The sequence below is a fragment of the Periplaneta americana genome, chromosome 7 (assembly GCF_040183065.1).
Source record: "Periplaneta americana isolate PAMFEO1 chromosome 7, P.americana_PAMFEO1_priV1, whole genome shotgun sequence".
In the NCBI taxonomy this organism is placed as follows: domain Eukaryota; kingdom Metazoa; phylum Arthropoda; class Insecta; order Blattodea; family Blattidae; genus Periplaneta; species Periplaneta americana.
The window spans coordinates 162,962,880-162,982,466 of NC_091123.1; the positions used below are offsets into that span (position 1 = coordinate 162,962,880).

The 19,587-nt window shown below is 34.8% G+C and overlaps 1 protein-coding gene across 1 annotated transcript in view; it reads left to right on the forward strand.

Annotated features, from left to right (window-relative positions):
- The window catches only part of LOC138702808 (15-hydroxyprostaglandin dehydrogenase [NAD(+)]-like), a 37,431-nt gene that overhangs the window by 8,361 nt on the left and 9,483 nt on the right, over positions 1-19,587 (forward strand). The window contains exons 2-4 of the mRNA XM_069830105.1: positions 7,492-7,589; positions 9,318-9,444; positions 17,428-17,534. Of these exons, the coding sequence (XP_069686206.1) occupies positions 7,492-7,589; positions 9,318-9,444; positions 17,428-17,534 (332 nt within the window). The remainder of the gene's footprint in view (positions 1-7,491; positions 7,590-9,317; positions 9,445-17,427; positions 17,535-19,587) is intronic.

A 19,587-nucleotide genomic window follows, 5' to 3' on the forward strand; every position in this document is an offset into this window, starting at 1 on the left:
CTATTGCTTATCTTATAATGTAGTATTAATGTATTATATTTTATTTGATGAACGTTTCCGGCATATTTATGCCATCTTCAGATCTTAAAAAAGTTGTCTACATACATGCTTAAGCAACTTTTTTAATATCTGAAGATGGCATAAATATGCCGAAAACGTTCATCAAATAATAGTAATGTGCGTTACAAGAGCGGTATGTTGAAGTTTTCATGTTCGAGGAAAAGTTTGAAAAAGCGAGACGTAGTTGAGCTTTTTTAATTTCCGAGAATTGAAAGAAAACATACCGCTCGTGTATCGTACATTATTTTGTGCGAAGATCGTTTATTACATACCTGAAAGAGGAATTTCTAATTAGTTGCAATGAAATCTCCATCTTGGTTTCTGTTCAATAACGGCAATTTTGGAAAACAAAAATATCTATCTTCAACATTGTTGCTTTAAAATGTTTTCTATGTTTACTATACTCCAGCAGGCCGTGATATACGTCTGTCTTTTTTTCCCCCAGTCTATAAATGCGAACTTAAAACAAACGGTTTCCTTAATGTTACATGCATCACGAAATGCAGTAACTTTAGTGGAGTTGTAGAGTTTACTTAATTTTTGCAAATATTTAAAAACAATAATTAACAGTGCAATTTAGGTGAAATTGCAGTGGTAAGTTTCCAATTTATAATTATTACTATATTGAACGTCTCTAAAAATAATATGTTAAAAGCCTAAAGCAGTAAAATCAATATGTCACTTAAGCTGTAAGAAGAGGGAAATTGTTATGTGTGTTCGGTTGGGAATACTGAATGTGGAATTTTAGACTTACCGCGGGTTGGTTTTTGTGCGGAAACCACGCACGATCTCGCACAAAATATAATACATTAATACTACATTATAAGATAAGCAATAGACGGCCCCATTCATTCCAAACCTATTCTAAAATGAAATAAACTGAAAGTTTAATAATAATAATTGACAATTTAAAAAATAATTAGTAATAGTAATACAAAATTAAACGTTTGAGATGGGCAGGACATGTAGCACGTATGAACGAATCCAGAAATGCATACAGAGTGTTAGTTGGGAGGCCGGAGGGAAAAAGACCTTTGAGGAGGCCGAAACTTAGATGCTAAAATGCTATGTTTTATTTAACGACGCTCGCAACTGCAGAGGTTATATCAGCGTCGCCGGATGTGCCGGAATTTTGTCCCGCAGGAGTTCTTTTACATGCCAGTAAATCTACTGACATGATGGCACACTTAAATGCCATCGTCCTGGCCCGGGATCGAACCCGCAACCTTGGGCAAAGAAGCCAGCGCTATACCAACTCGCCAACCAGGTGGACCGAGACGTAGATGGGAAGATAATATTATAATTGATTTGAGGGAGGTGGGATATGTTGATGGAGGCTGGATTAATCTTGCACAGGATAGGGACCAATGGCGGGCTTATGTGAGGGCGGCAATGAATCTCCGGGTTCCTTAAAAGCCAGTACGTAAGTAAGTAATAGAAAATTAAAAGATATAATAATCTCATCATTGTATTGATTTTATTATATTGTTATCAGGTGTAAGACAGCACGTGATCTTATGTGCTGATTTATCAGTCGTGCTAATAACGTTTTGATGAGGAATGTACATCTTGCTCCGCACTCTTCCTGCAGCGCAACGAGCTAGAAGTAGGTTTTTTTAATTATGTTATTTTACGACGCTTTATCAACATCCTACGTTATTTAGCGTCTGAATGAGATGAAGGTGATAATGCTGGTGAAATGAGTCCGGGGTCCAGCACCGATAGTTACCCAGCATTTGGTCATAATGGGTTGAGGGAAAACCCCGGAAAAAACCTCAACCAGGTAACATGCCCCGACCGGAAATCAAATCCGGGTCACCTGATTTCGCGGCTAGACGCCCTAACCGTTACTCCACAGTTGTGGACAGCTGGAAGTAAGAATACCTTTAGTGAGGATCACGTAAGAGCAGTTCCTAAAAGGGCTAATTTGGCAGTCTTTCAGTGTTGCCAACTAACACCAGATATCACCTAAGAGGATAAAATCACAATGCCATGTACAATAATAATAATAATAATAATAATAATAATAATAATAATAATAATAATAATAATAATAATATACTACTAACAATAACGATGTCTTGCTGTTTACTACGTCTCACCTTTATGTTGGTACGTGTTTCCTGAATGGTTCAATAACTTGTGAAGAGTAGGCCTATATTTTCCTCCTGACTTCTCGCACATTATGTTGGAAATTAGTAGATTAATGTGCTCTAATATTAAAATGTATTTTGTCTGACAACATGAAATTCATTGCTTTGATTAAACAGTTTACGATTCACGAGACCTAACCTAAAAATGTATTTTGTTTGATCACGTGAAATGATTAGTACAAACTCCGAAAACCGAATGCCACTTTGAAATGTATGCTTAAGAATACTTATTTATTCCTATTTTGCTATTCTAGTTATAATTGCTGTCCCTGTGCACATTTTCTATCTATCACCCAAGTGCATGTATCACACCATATGTTATATGTATTTACACTTATCTGACTACAATCTTGAATTGTAACCACAACACTTAAAATAACTATTATGTATTAATATAATACTGATACAGTGGAAGCTCTTAACTTCGACAGAAAACAAGTTCGACTGCTTACGTAGGAGAATTAGACACGCCCCTATACGGGCACTAAGAAATGGGTTTGCCATTTGAATGGGAATTGGTTCTGTGTTTTGTAATGATACTTTTGTTAAAGGAAAACAGAATATTTTATTGATTAGGACATCCATATTTAATCACTGATTTTAAATTAATGAGCTCTTCTTTTCTATTTGAGAATTGTGCCGTTTGTGAGACGGAACTGTCGCAACCCACTGTGGTACTAGAAGCGCACACACAAGTCTCGGGGCGGGCAGGAAATGCAAGTATAGTACTGTATTCGTTGTTTCATAACCAATAACAATTTGTATTCCTTTCACCTGCCACATCCACTACCCTTATTGGACTGAAGTTTCAATTCTGTTCAATCGAACTTAGGAGAGTTCACTTTATTAATTAATTTTTAGTATGATCATAAATTTATATATATATATATATATATATATACGACCTAGTCCTTTACACTCGACAAAATATAGAAAATTACTCATTAATAGCCAATATACATGACCATGAAATTAGAAATAGTGAACAAATTAATATTCCATACTGTAGATTACATAAAACTAGTACAAATTTTTCTGTCATGGGGATGAAATTATATAATAAGCTTCCCAGTCAATATTTTAAGTTACCAACCAATAGTTTCAAAACTAGATTTTATAATTGGCTTTTAATTAATCCTTTCTACTCTGTAGATGAGTTTCTTAACATAAATTCACACGAAATTGTTTTTTAATAAATAAAGTTATTTACATTTAGTTACAAATATTACATTAACAGTGAAGTGTTTTCATTAATTTTAGAGTTTCAAAATGTTTTGTGTTTTCATTCCAATTAAACTTTACTGTTTTCGATTATATGTGTATTTTCAAATGTATGTTTTTTTGTGACGAAGCCTATCACTGTATGTTTAATGGCTTAATAAATTGAATTCAAATGAATTGAATTGATCGAATTTCACTAGCTTCCAGTAATCGGCTCAGAAATCTAGAACAATTTGAATTATCAGAATTTGCACTACCGACAACAGCTGTTCCTGCTGTCAACATAACAGTCATAATATCACTACCAGTTAGGGCCTATAGTATTTCTCAATATCGAAATTCGAAACGAAGTTCGCAACAGAAAATTCAACCTTCAAACTAGAAAATCACCATAACCTCTAGCATATGTTGTAATGGGGGGAGAGATGGCTAGATTTCACCTTTAGGGTATTAAGTAAACTGATCCAGACTATACATACACATGTCTATAAACGACAGCTCGCTCACTCGACAGCGGTAAAGAAATTTCAAATAATACTGTCGAATTTTAAAAAATGTCTTATGTATGTATTTATTCACACTGCAAATGGGTAAATACTCGGAGGCAGTGGTAACTAATTACTCTCAATAATTACATAATAAATGAACAGAAAGCCGTCATTATAGAGTATTTGCTCAAGTAATGACTGTACTTTCACTTGAATAAACAGTGTCTGCGTTATCTAACTTCTAACTGCCTGACACTGCACTGGTAATAAAGTATGTTGTCCCCGGCCCGCCCTCGTGTGGTGATTAACTCGCATCTTAGCTTCCATTACAAATTTTCATTCGTCTAGAACGACTGTTATACCTTTCAGTAGTACTGGTAGTGGCTGTGGTAACAGTGTGAGTGGTGAGAGTGGTATTAGTAGCAGTAATGTGAATGTAGTAACGAAAGTAGTAGTATTAGTAGATTTATTCAATTATGTTATATATTTTTTTGTTTCCCGATTTTGAAGAATTTAAATAAATATTTTAGTTATTGTGAAATTTTTATTAATAGCAATAGCGAAGGAGTATATTTTTCGGTATGATTATTATGATCATTTCAATAGAAATTCAAATATTGAAATTAGTAATAATCAGCTGTGGGCTAAAGCAAGGAGATGCACTATCACCTTCACTTTTTAACTTTGCTCTAGAGTACGCCATTAGGAAAGTCCAGGATAACAGAGAGGGTTTGGAATTGAACGGGTTACATCAGCTTCTTGTCTATGAGGATGACGTGAACATGTTAGGAGAAAATCCACAAATGATTAGAGAAAATACGGGAATTTTACTTGAAGCAAGTAAAGCGATAGGTTTGGAAGTAAATCCCGAAAAGACAAAGTATATGATTATGTCTCGTGATCGGAATATTGTACGAAATGGAAATATAAAAATTGGAAATTTATCCTTTGAAGAAGTGGAAAAATTCAAATACCTGGGAGCAACAGTAACAAATATAAATGATACTCGGGGGGAAATTAAACACAGAAAAATATGGAAAATGCGCGTTATTATTCGGCTGAGAAGCTTTTAATTTCCAGTCTGCTGTCAAAAAATCTTAAAGTTAGAATTTATAAAACAGATATATTACCGGTTGTTCTGTATGGTTGTGAAACTTGGACTCTCACTTTGAGAGAGGAAAATAGGGTAAGGGTGTTTGAGAATAAGGTGCTTAGGAAAATATTTGGGGCTAAGAGGGATGAAGTTGCAGGAGAATGGAGAATGTTAACCAACACAGAACTCCACGCATTGTATTCTTCACCTGACATTATTAGGAACATTAAATCCAGACCTTTGAAATGGGCAGGGCATGTAGCAAGTATGAGGGAATCTAGAAATGCATATAGAGTGTTAGTTGAGAGGCAGGGAGGGAGAAAGACTTTTGGGGAGGCCAAGACGTAGATGGGAATATAATATTAAAATGGATTTGAGAGAGGTGGGATATGATGGTAGAGACTGGATTAATCTTGCTCAGGATAGGGACCAATGGCGGGCTTATGTGAAGGCGGCAATGAACCTTCGGGTTCCTTAAAAGCCAGTAAGTAAGTAAGTAATAATCAGACTGCACCCTAGGGTCACCGATTTCTCGAGACTGAAGTTCGGAACGCACGGATTATACAAAACGTCATGACCCATGGGGTGGGAAGCACTGTGAGAGTACAGTTGGTTTCGTAAGAAATTACATTACCGCCTTTTTAATTCTGCTTGGCGTGGGTCCTTGTAATCACCACACGTACTTGAGATCCTATAAGTAAACAAGTATATTTTATTTATTTTCATTTATTTGATTATTTATACTTACATATTTGTGTTAGTGTTAATTTCACTGTTTCTTAATTCACACTTTAGGACGAACTATAGAGAAGTTCGGAAAGGAATATTTCCTTAGTAAAGGAAGAAAAAAACACGGAATTTTGGAAATTGTTAAAACAGTATAAGGACAGATAGCACTCAATTCTTTCAAAAGCAGTGTAATAGTAAACTGTAGATGGGAAATATTTAATTATACAGTCAAAACTGGCCTTCAAAATCAAAATCAGACATAAAACTTGAAAAAGAATTTCATCGAGATTTGTGTATAATGTTGGTACATGCCAACATCCCTTTCAACATTATTTCAAGGCGTTTCTTGAAAAAAGTTTATGTACCTTGTAATTCGGTGCACTGAATTGTTAATAAATGTATTTTATGTAAGTACTGAAATAGTACATTATGCAACGAGCCTATAATGATAGTAATTAAGACGCGAGTATGTTTATGAAACGAGCGCAAGCCTCCCATCTACGTCTCGGCCTCCCCAAAGGTCTTTTTCCCTCCGGTCTCCCAACTAACACTCTATATGCATTTCTGGATTCACCCATACGTGCTACATGCCCTGCCCATCGCAAACGTCTGGATTTAATGTCAGGTGAAGAATACAATGCGTGCAGTTCTGCGTTGTGTAACTTTCTCCATTCTCCTGTAACTTCATCCCTCTTAGCCCCAAATATTTTCCTAAGCACCTTATTCTCAAACGCCCTTAACCTATGCTCCTATTTCAGAGTGAGAGTCCAAGTTTCACAAAAATACAGAACAAAGGCCCATTCACAATGAAAATTAAACATAACCGTAACATAAACACAGAATTTTGCGGCCAGGTTATCAAATGGGATCATTCACAATGATTCACATAAACATTGACATAAACATTACCGTAAGACGTTAACATGAAAGTCTGCAAACTCCAAACTTTCATGCTTATGCTTACGTGATTTGCAAACAGTACACAATCGTGGATCGCTGAAATATACGACAGAATATGAGAAAATGGCGTCGTTGTTATGTTTCCATGGTTACCAAGTATCTTTGCGCTATGTTTATGTTCCCATCGTGAATGCTCTTGATTTTACCGTAACGTTTACATGTTTAATTTAACGCTTACGTTATGTTTAATTTTCATTGTGAATGAGCCTTAAGTCTGCAGTGACTCAATCGAGTTATTTACTCCCAGGCCTGACCTAAAAGCATATGGATCTATTAACCAGTCCACACCTGTGGAGTAACGGTCAGCGCGTCTGGCCGCGAAACCAGGTGGCCCGGGTTCGAATCCCGGTTGGGACAAGTTACCTGGTTGAGGTTTTTTCCGGGGTTTTCCCTCAACCCAATACGAGCAAATGCTGGGTAACTTTCGGTGCTGGGCCCCGGACTCATTTCACCGGCATTATCACATTCATATCATTCAGACGCTAAATAACCTAGATGTTGATACAGCGTCGTAAAATAACCCAAGAAAAAAAATCTATTAACCAGATCATTCTAAATAATCTTGAGAAACGTCATAGTAGGCTAAGTGCTTTAGTAAATTATTAGGCCCACTTGCCTTTTCATCACAGGCTATTTCTGTTTATTTCACAGAAACGAACACACTAATAAATTCATAACAAACAAACCATGGCGAGTAATTTAACATACGGACTAGGCTATAGTCTATTAAATTTTGTGCTTACCTGAAGTGACGGGACAAACTAAATTTGATTTTAATTTATTTCAGTCAAAATGGATCCTAAGGGAAAAGTAGCCCTTGTAACAGGAGGAATTCAAGGTATTGGACTTGCAATCGCCAAAGAGCTTCTTCGACAGGGAGTCAAGGTAATGTACTATTAATAATAAGAATAATCTATACTAATAATAAATCTGTAGCCGAAATTTTTCTGGTAAATTTCGATTTTTCAAAAATAATTGGTCCTAACATATAATTAACCACCCTGAAACCGAAAATCACTTTTTTGAAATTTTTGTTTGTATGTCTGTCTGTCTGTCTGGATGTTTGTTACCTTTTCACGCGATAATGGCTGAACGGATTTCGATGAAAATTAGAATATAAATTAAGTTTGTTTTAACTTAGATTTTAGGCTATATGGCATTCAAAATACATTATTTAAAAAGGGGTTTATAAGGAGGCCTGAATTAAATAAATCGAAATATCTCGCTTATTATTTATTTCTGTGAAAAATATTACATAACAAACGTTTCTTTAAAAATGATTTCTGATAAGTTTTATTCTTTGAAAAAGGTTGATAGGACTGATATTTAACGAGATAAATGAGTTTTAAAATTAAAATAACTGCCATCTAAGGCTGTGTATTGAAATAAAAAACAAATGACTTCGTCTATAAGGGGCCTTGGACACAACAATCGAAAGCTATGAAAGATAGCCTACAGACAATGTTTCTGTGTTTTATGAAGTAAAATCGGAAGCTAAATTAACCGATTTGTATAATTAATTATTATTTCATCATTGGAAAGTGTAGTTTCTCTGGATGGACATAATGCTATAATGTTATTACAGTAACTTGTGAGTGAATTGAGGACCGGTAAGATAAAAATAGCTTCTTATGCACAGAAAACTTGATAGGTTATTCTGTATATTCATTTCCAGTATTTCTGAAAATAATGTTTATGAACATATTCATTTTTATCTCAGAGAATTAACGAACAACGAGAGTGTATTGATTTAGTATGCAGTAATAGTACGTTAGCTTAGCAATCCATTATTTTATAATTCAAATTTTTAGCTATGCTCAATTGAATCGTGTTAAAATACATAAAATACATATGCATTAAATGCAATGCAAAAAATTGGGTAATGAGCCAAGCAGATTATGTTGCGCTGTTGTAAAAGCTGTTCCTCCTGAGATTCAAGAGCTCCCACAACAAATTAAAAATTTCTAATTCGAGTACATCCGTTATCAACACACTTTTTACATAATATAATATAATATAATATAATATAATATAATATAATATAATATAATATAATATAATATAATATAATATAATATAATATAATATAATATAATAATAAATCTGTAGCCAAAATTTTTCTGTTAATTTTCGCTTTTCCAAAAATAATTGGTAATGACAATTAAGAAACATGTTAAAGGAATTGTCATTGCACCAAATGAGTGTCTCTGGATCTAAATGATCGCATTTTAATATTTTAAATACAATTTAAATTAAGTAACATATTAAACGACTTATCCTTCTATCAAACACGAATGTTCCCTGGATCAAATGTCCTATTTTAATTATGTAATTTATTTTATATTTATTTCTAACGGGTGCAGCGGAGCGCACGGGTACGGCTAGTAGTAACAATAAGAATAATATAATCAAAAGATTACTAAATAAACATAAAGGGTCTGAAACCGAAAGCAATGGATATTTTAACATTGTGAAAATGGTAGTTGTAGGAAGGCTTTCAGAGAATATTTATTTTCTAGCTACATTTAGTAGCTCGAGTATTACTCCGCCACACATTAATACTATATTATTTTCTAAACTAAGGTGAAGTAAAAATTAAAACTTGTTTTACAGGGACTTTCAATATGCGACGTGAATGCATCTAAGGCTGCAACAGTACTGCAAGAGCTCGAAAAAGAATTTGGAAAAAATCGGGTACTGTTTATGAAGACCGACGTATCCAAAGGGGAAGAAATTGAAGGTAAATACATTTTATTCTCTGGAAATAAATTAGTTGTTTACAGAGTGAGTAACAACTTCTGGGACAAACTCTGAGAAGCGATAGAAGACGGAGAGCGACCGTCTTCACAAGTGCAATAATATGAAATGTATTATTATTATTATTATTATTATTATTATTATTATTATTATTATTATTATTATTACTTACTGGCTTTTAAGGAACCCAGAGGTTCATTGCAGCGCTCACATAAGGCCGCCATCGGTCCCTATCCTGTGTAGGATTAATCCAGTCTCTATCATCATATCCCACCTTCCTCAAATCCATTTCAATATTATCTTCCCATCTACGTCTCAGCCTCCCTAAAGGCCTTTTTCCCTCCGGCCTCCCAACTAACACTCTATATGCATACGTGCTACGTGCCCTGCCCATCGCAAACGTCTGGATTTAATGTTCCTAATTATGTCAGATGAAGAATACAATGCGTGCAGTTCTGTGTTGTATAACTTTCTCCATTCTCCTGTAACTTCACCCCTCTTAGCCCCAAATATTTTCCTAAGCACCTTATTCTCAAACACCCTTAATCTATGTTCCTCTCTCAAAGTGAGAGTCCAAGTTTCACAACCATAAAGAACAACCGGTAATATAACTGTTTTATAAATTCTAACTTTCAGATTTTTTGACAGCAGACTGGATGATAAAAGTTTCTCAATCGAATAATAACAGGCATTTCCCATATTTATTCTGTGTTTAATTCCTTCCCGAGTATCACTTATATTTGTTACTGTTACTCCCAGGTATTTGAATTTTTCCACCTCTTCAAAAGATTTTTTGTTGTCGCAAAGTTTTCTAACCTAACTCCATTATCATTACTAGTTACGTGCAGGCTCTCTTTTCCAATAGTTGGTTTAAAAATATCCTCCCGTCCTACTTTAGCATTGAAATCTCCCAATAAAATTTTCATGTGATATCTAGGTAACTGATGAAAAGTATGTCCAATTCTTCATAGAAGCTTTCCTTTATATGGTCGTGAGCATTTATTACTATGATATCGCACCGTCTACCCTTAAGTACTAAATACGATAACCTATCACTGATAAATTCGATCTTTATTGCTGCTGACTTTATTGTTTTATAGATAAAGAATCCTGTTCCTAATTGGTGATTATCGTTTCCTGCTCCATAATACAACAAGTAATCTCCTATTTGTGTTATGCCGTTACCATCTAACCTAACCTCCTGTATTTCCACGAAGTCTATTGTATATCTACCTAGTCCTTTTGCTACTAATGTTACCCCTCCTGTTCTATATAGACTTGTAACATTCCAAGTACCAAATCTCATAATCTTATTCCTTTGCTGTAGTCGTGCCAGAGAATCAGTCCCATTCCGAGGCTTATTTTGAGGTTTCGTAACAAGCTGCTTTTTACGGTGATGGGTTGTCAGCCCTTCGCTCAAACCCCATGCTGGAGGACTACCCCACATCGGCTATCCACGACTGCTTATTCAATATATTCACAGCTACCCTCCACATCTCGAGGCCGTCTCCTCGATCCGGAACCTGAGGACGCGCCATGAAATGTATTATTTATAGGATTCGCTAGGCCTATTATCCGCGATTTCCCATATCCGTTTAAGTTTCGGAACTTAAATAGGAAAGGGACTTGGCGAAGAGATAGTAAAAGACTTAGGGTGGGAATTTCTCCAGTCAAGGCAACGAAAAACCAGACTGAGTGCATTGTTTAAGGCACAAATGGGACACAAAGCATGGACCGACATCAGTGCTAGATTAGTGACACCATCATTCTTAGGCAGGGCTGATCATATTAGGAAGTTTGAATGCATAAAACAAAGAACGGACGAGGCAAAATTTTCCTTTGTAAACAGCACAATAGTACCCTGGGACAGCTTACCTGCGGCAATCTTTCAGGGTGGTCTTCTCAAAATCAAGACATTTAAGGACGGGTTGAAAAGATTTCACTGAAAATTTAATTGTAAGTGCAGTGTAATTATCAAAGTTGTGTTATGCAATTAATTAAGTTTACATATAATTACTTAATTTGATAATAGTTGAGTTTTATAGGAATACTTATAAGTTAGGTTTACGTTTTCCTTATAGTAGGCGTTATTATAGCATAGTTATTATTTATTGTCCTACGTTTATTGCATTTATTCATTTATTTATAGTTAGAATTAAATTTACGTTTATTTTATGTTTTTATTTCTGTAATTATTGTAATTTTATTACTGTAATTATTGTAACGTTATTATTGTATATTATATACTAGCCGTACCCGTGCGCTCCGCTGCAGCCGTTAGAAATAAATGTAAAGTAATTACATAATTAAAATAGGACATTTAATCCAGGGAAGATTCGTGTTTGATAGAAGGATAAATCCTTTAATATGTTACTTAATTTAAATTGTATTTAAATAATTAAAATGCGATCATTTTGGTCCAGAGACCACTCATTTGGTGCAATGACAATTCCTTTAACATGTTTCTTAATTTTTATTACATGCATCCATACTTTAATGAAGACTGATATATCATTTAGATTTAATGTGCATACTTTATTTTACTTGCTATATGCTTCCATTGAATTATGATATTAACTTAATTTTAACCCTTGTTTTCTACGTATTCAATAAATGGGGCTTGGCCCACTTGGTTCTGAACCCTTCAAATAACTTAAATTATATTATATTATATTATATTATATTATATTATATTATATTATATTATATCATATCATATCATATCATATCATATCATATCATATCACATCACATCACATCACATCACATCACATCACATCATATATTATATTATATTATATTATATTATATTATATTATATTATATTATATTATATTATATTATATTATATTATATTATATTATATTATATTATATTATATAAAAAATGTGTTGATAACGGATGTACACCGATAAGTAAGTTTTTAATTTGTTATGGAGGCTCTTGAATCTCAGGAGGAACAAATTTTATTTTACAACAGCGCAACATAATCTGCTTGGCTCATTACACAATTTTTTTTGCATTGCATTTAATGCATATGTATTTTATGTATTTTAACACGATTCAATTGAGCATAGTTAAAATTTGGATTATAAAATAATGGAATGCTAAGCTAACATATTATTACTGCATACTAAATCAATACACTCTTGTGGTTCGTTAATTCTCTGAGATAAACATTATTTTAAGAAATATAGGAAACGAATACACAGAATAGCCTATCAAGTTGTTTGTGCATAAGAAGCTATTTTAATCTTACCTGTCCTCAATTCACTCCGAAGTTATTGTAACAACATTATAGCATTATGTTCATCTAGAGAAACTACACTTTCCAATGGTGAAATAATAATTAATTACACAAATCGGCTAATATAGCTTCCGATATTACTTAATACAAACACAGAAACATTCTCTGTAGGCTATGATTCATAACTTTCGATTGTTGTTGACCAAGGCCCCTTATAGACGAATTCATTTGTTTCATTACACCGCCTTAGATGGCAGTTATTTTAATTTTGAAACTCATTTATCTCATTAAATATCAGTCCTATCAAAATTTTGCAAAGAATAAAACTTATCGAAAATAATTTTTAAAGAAATGTTTGTTATGTAACATTTTTCACAAAAATCAATAATAAGCGAGATATTTCGGTTTATTTAATTCAGGCCCCCTTATAAACCTCCTTTTAAATACAGTATTTTGAATCCTATATAGCCTAAAATCTAAGTTACAACGAACTTAATTTATATTCCAATTTTCATCGAAATCCATTCAGCCATTATCGCGTGAAAAGGTAACAAACATCCAGACAGACTTAAATATCAGTCCTATCAAAATTTTGCCTGGAATAAAACGTATCGAAAATCATTTTTAATGAAATTTTTGTTATGTAACATTTTTCACAAAAATCAATAATAAGCGAGATATTTCGGTTTATTTAATTCAGGCCCCCTTATAACTCCCCTTTTAAATAAATAATTTTGAATGCCATATAGCCTAAAATCTAAGTTACAACGAACTTAATTTATATTCCAATTTTCATCGAAATCCGTTCAGCCATTATCGCGTGAAAAGGTAACAAACATCCAGACAGACAGACAGACATACAAACAAAAATTTCAAAAAAGCGATTTTCGGTTTCAGGATGAGTAATTATACATGTTAACACCAATTATTTTTGGAAGAGCGAAAATTACCGGAAAAATTTAGCTTACAGATTTATTATTAGTGTAGATTGTGCCTCTACATCAGAACTAAGTAGACTACCACTATTCTGCCCGCAACTGTGTACGTGACAGACTGATGCACTTGAATTTTTCGACTATGTTAGGGCAAGCATTCATTCTATCCGCAATATATTTTGAAATGCGGTAGGTGGCAGGAACCAGTTTTTGTGCTGTGGTTTGTTAACTATCTTGTGCGATTTTTTTCAGTGTTTCGCCTTTTTTAGACTTTCTAACAACTACATTCTCTCGTCCCCTATAATAGATAACAAATTCTTATTTTATTACAAAGTCTTATAGAATTACATTACGCTAATCGTTAAATTTATTATTAAACAATCATTTGAAACAGCTAAGTATTAACTGATAAGTTAATTCCGTAATTAATTACATGTTTATTTTATTACAGTTACAATAATTCTACAGAAATGACATTTCATAAATAATACAGTGAAACCTGCCTTTGCGGTCACTTCATTTAAACGGTCACCTGGTCAAAAGGCCAATTTTCTCTGAAACCAATTGTATTTTCCATAAGATCAATACAAATTCTCTCTTTATTTAGCGGCCACCTCATGCCCCGGCCAGCGGCCGGGGTCTATTTGGATTGGAACCTGACTATAACAGTCACTGTCCAACAAAAAATCTTTTCACGGATACTGTCTGACCTATTTTTTCGATGGTTATAGGACAGGGGACAATAGCTAAGTGTACAACAGTACACCCTTCACATCTTGGGGTTAGTTAGTTACTGTTTTATGACTCTTTTGTCACTTTTCACTCCGACCCTGCATAGCTATAAATTCTTACTCGTTTTTAAAGGATTGAAACACGGACTTTTTCTATCGAAAATGTCATAGTTTGTTTTAGGTCAGTAGTTAACCATTCGAATTTTTTTTTCTCCTCTTTCTATCTTTCTTTATTTGAACCAGTTTTACGAATGTTTCTTCTTTTCATTCAGTTGATTCAGAGGAACTGTGAAGTTAGTTTGAGAGAGAAATCATGTTTAAAAATAAATGTAGAGTGGTGTTAAGTTTAGAGGTGAGACGAAAAATGATTGAAGAAAGTGAGAAGGGAATATCTGCGAGAAAAATTGCAGAAATATTCAAATGTGGAAGGACACAAACGGTATAATTAAGAATAAATATGAAATGTTAAAAGAATAGGAGGAAAATAAGCGTGGTGGCCAAAAAAGGAAGAGAGAATCCGTGTTTAGTAATGTGAATGACTTCGTTTACGAATGGTTCAAGTGTGCGAGGGCGAAGAAATAGCCAGTAAGTGGGCCTATGATTCAAGAGAAAGCTCTTGAAATTGCCAAAGAACTCAATGTAAGCAATTTCGTTGCTAGTAATGGTGGTTAGAGTGCTTTAGAAAACGGCATAACGTTGCATTTCGTTCTGTGTCTGGTGAAGGAGGTGACATTGCAACCAATGTTATTGAAGAATGGAAAAAATAGACTGCATTCAATTCTTGAGGAATATGAATTCAGAGACATTTACAATGTTGACGAAACAGGTTTTTTTTCAGGGCTCTCCCTAACGAAACTTTAAGTTTTAAGAAAAAAGAGTGTAAAGGGGGAAAGTTGGCATAAGACAGAATAAACTTGCTGTTTTGTTGTAATGCTGCAGGAGAAAAAGAAGCACTCTTAATGATAGGGAAATCATTTGAAACCGAGACGTTTCAAAAATGCTGACATGGGCTTATTGGAGGTGAAGTGGACTGCCAACAATAAAGCCTGGATGACATCATCATTGTTTGAGAATTTGCTATACGATTTCAATTCGAAGATTAAACGACAAAAATCGCAATGTGATCCTTGAAATTGGTGTTTCTTCCTCCAAATACCACATCACACCTCCAGTCCCTTGATCAAGGTATTATGCAGTCATTTAAACTGAGATACCGCAAGCGAGTTTTGAAAAAGCTAGTTGCAAGAATGGAAGTGGCTGGCATTAATATGCACGATTGTAGTACGCGCACAATATTAAAAAGTCAATAATATTCAGTATTTTAATACTGATTCATAAAAACCGCAACCTTAATCAAGCGGCCACCTGATAAAACGGCCATTTTACAAGGTAACTTCCGATGGCCACTTTAGACAGGTTTCACTGTATCTCAAATTATACATTTTCGATACTTTTTCGTATTGAAGTGTCGTCTGATGTTACAATGTACAATAAAGCGAATTGGTACACAACATACCAAACAAAACGCTTTCACCATGCTTAACCAATTTGTACTCTAATGTATTATCTCGATTAATATAAACATACTGATATCTGTTCGAAAGATAAGACTGCATGAATTGAAGGGTTATCATGCTAAAGGGGCTAAGCGCCATTTTTGCATAAATCGTGTTTTCTATTTCACTGGGTGGTATGTGAACAGGGCTTTTACATACTAAAAGGGCAATCTCCAATGATGACTAATGTAGGTGCTACGAAGGCCAGTAGATGGCATGAGAGGTAACTCCTATGACTTATTCATGCTAAATGGGGTAAGTGCAGAATGTGTTACAATAGTTGGCTATTCTGGACATAGAGATTATACACTTCCGCTGGCTCCTGAGATAATAGTTTTCATATTATTCTTATTCTGTACTCTCAGGCTTGTTCCTGCCATTTTGTAGCCTGTCTCTTGCGTGTCTTCATTGGCGGTACAATAGATAGTGAAAATAATATGAATAATTCAGCAAAGGGAAGAAACAGAAAAACTAGTAACTCTAAAAGAAAGCGTGAGCATGACTTAAGAAAAAAAGATATTTGGTGAAATAGAGGAATGGGAAACAATAAGAGTGTTGAAAAAAGCGTGGCGAAGTGAAGATTTCAAAACGATCACATTCAGTGAAGTCACTGATGCAAAAAGATTGTCTTCAGAAAAGAAAAGAGACCTCAGAAATATGATGGAATACCTACCTGAGGTGCACAAACAGTTTTACAGTGAATTGTGCCAAGACTAAATAGTAAAATGATTACTAGAGGTAGAAACATTATAAATATTGTTTGATGGACTTAGCCCGTTCAGCATTTCACTGCCAATTTATTTAGAAAAGTTAGTGTTTATTTGTTATTTTTGGAACATGCCAAGTGATAACTTGTTTTCCTAAAGTCAGTGAACAAGTATTAATGTGGAGTTAGTGCATTTTTTTTTTCACGTTATTTGAATAAAGTTATATCTGAATAACTCAGAAAGTACATTTTGTTACTTAGCCCCTTTAGCATGATAACCCTTCAATTTACAAAGCCATAAAACTTAATTTCACGTAAGAGAGTAACATGAGAATCCGTATCAAAGGCTTTAGTAAGGTCAAAGAATTTACTACATACCAAGTCTCTCTTTTGAAGTCCAAGAAGACACTGATAAAACTGCGTCAATAGTATTATGCGATCTTATGGAGTTGGATTATAACTGTATATCCTGTTAACTTGCAATTATTTATAAATTGAACTGAAGATGAAACACGTCTCAATTTACTATCTCAAATTAAAATTTTTGTATAAAATTTCCAAATTATACATAAAATGAAATATTACAATTTTTCGGCGAACATTATTATTGATCCTTTCGGAATGAAATCATTCGTACACATAAGTCGATATTTTTTTCTAAACCACAATACTTCTTTAATACTATTATCATAACAAGAAAGAAAACTATTTTAATTGCTTATGTATTGTATGTAATTAACTAATTATACGTAAATAAAGCTGTATGTATGTCTTTACAATTACCATTTCAGAGGCCTTCAAAGGAACCATCAAAAAGTTTGATGAACTACATATTGTAGTAAATAACGCAGGAATATGCAATGAGAAAAAATGGAAGGAATCAGTGGCTATTAATGTGGTAAGTACTTCAGCAGACTAAGATATCCTAAGTCTTAAATACATTAGGCTACTTAGGGAGTAGTAGGTTAATGCCCGGTTTCTGGAACGTCAGATATCTACCTAATCGATAGCACTATTTGTTCAATAAGTGTTTCTGAAACGTCGGATACCAGTTATCAACTACATAAACCTTCCCATAGCTTATATGAACTTAATGACCATGTAACTCCTTATCCAGTCGATAAACATTCAATTTGGCGACTGAACAGCTGATACACGAAGCAGATGGTCTTGAGTGGGTTATTTTACGACGCTTTATTTAGCGTCTGAATGAGATGACGGTGATAATGCCGGTGAAATGAGTCTGGGGTCCAGCACCGAAAGTTACCCAGCATTTGCTCATATTGGGTTGAGGAAAAACCCCGGAAAAAACCTCAACCAGGTAACTTGCCCCGATCGGGAATCGAACCCGGGCCACTTGGTTTCGCGGCCAGACGCGCTGACCGTTACTCCACAGGTGTGGACGATGGTCTTGATGTTACACAAACTGATGATGTGCAAGGGAATCCAGCTTGGAGTAAAATCATGTTTTTCTTATTTATGTTGGATTATGACAATAATTACATAATGTTAACTATAATTTCCCTAAAACTGAAGAATAATGTCGCATAACATTAATTATAAAATACAATTATTAACTTATTTCAGATTCTCTAAATATGTATTATACAAAAGTGTATCTGAAGTTAAAAAAATATCCATTTAGGCCTGCAGAAAACTACAAAAAGTCCATAAGAATTGTCTTTATATTAGTTAATTAACTCGATCACCAGACAATGATCGTTTTAATTTCTTAGCACGTTAATTTTGCACTAATTAAGTTAACTGCAATATGCTGCCATCTAGTGAGCAAAAGTTCGATTCTTGCCGTGAGTGGAGTGTTATCTTCATTCTAGAAGCTTCGTACTTCACCCTTGTCTTGCTTTCAGACATTCAAATAAAGAAAATCTCATCCAGAGAATTGGCGTCTGTAAAGGTTCCAAAAATGCTGGCTGCGTTTCCACGTTGGATGGCTATTCCTATCCGTTGCCGTAGGTAATTGGTGCAGTGAGGGTCTCCAGTAACAGTCACCAAACTTCTGCCAATTTCGGAAACTAGGTCTTTTGCTTCTTTACACCAGAGGTCCGGGGTTCGATCCCAGGTGGTGACAGGATTTTTTCTCGTTGCCAAACTTTCAGAACGGCTCCGAGGTTCACTCAGCCTCCTATAAAATTGAGTACGGGGTCTTTCTCGGGGGTAAAAGGTGGTCAGAGCGTGGTACCGACCACACCACCTCATTCTAGTGCCGAGGTCATGGAAAGGATGGAGCTCTACCTCCATGCCCCCCAAGTGCCTTCATGGCATGTTACGGGGATACCTTTACCTTTACCTTTTTTTACACCAGGAGCCTAGTGTTTCGACAGCAAAGACGATGAAGATGTAATTGTCTACTAGATGTACGTATTTACGTTTACGGCAGATTCTGCTGCAGAGCTTGCGATTTTAGAAGTTGATGGCAAGTGGGATGGAGCTAAGTTATCCACGCATGTCGTATCCCACATTAGAGATTTCCCTCTGCTCCACGGGACCAAGGTTAATCCATCAGGGCGCTTTCCATCGGTGCGACTAATCACAGTGGGTTCTAAAATAGCAGGGATACCAGAAGATGTTAATGCTCTCTTGATTATGTTGTTAATTGTTGAATGTCTACAATACCGTCCCTTACTCTTGACACAGCTCAGAGCAGGACGACCAAAAGTGTCGACAACTTCCCCACATACACATTTATGTGGTAGGCAGATTTTGCATCCAAGACGTAGAGCGACTGCAGTCTTAAAAGACTTGTTGTCCATCAGCGTTCCAATATTTGGGGAAGGTAGAGCTTGTAGCCAGGAACCCGCTTCTTTATTATATTTTAAGAGATTGACTTAAAATAAGCTAAGTTTGACCTTTAGATTCACGGACATATCAATATCCACCCGAAAACCCTGTCGAATTTGCGTCAATTTAAAAGATTTTAGCTTTTGTATTAT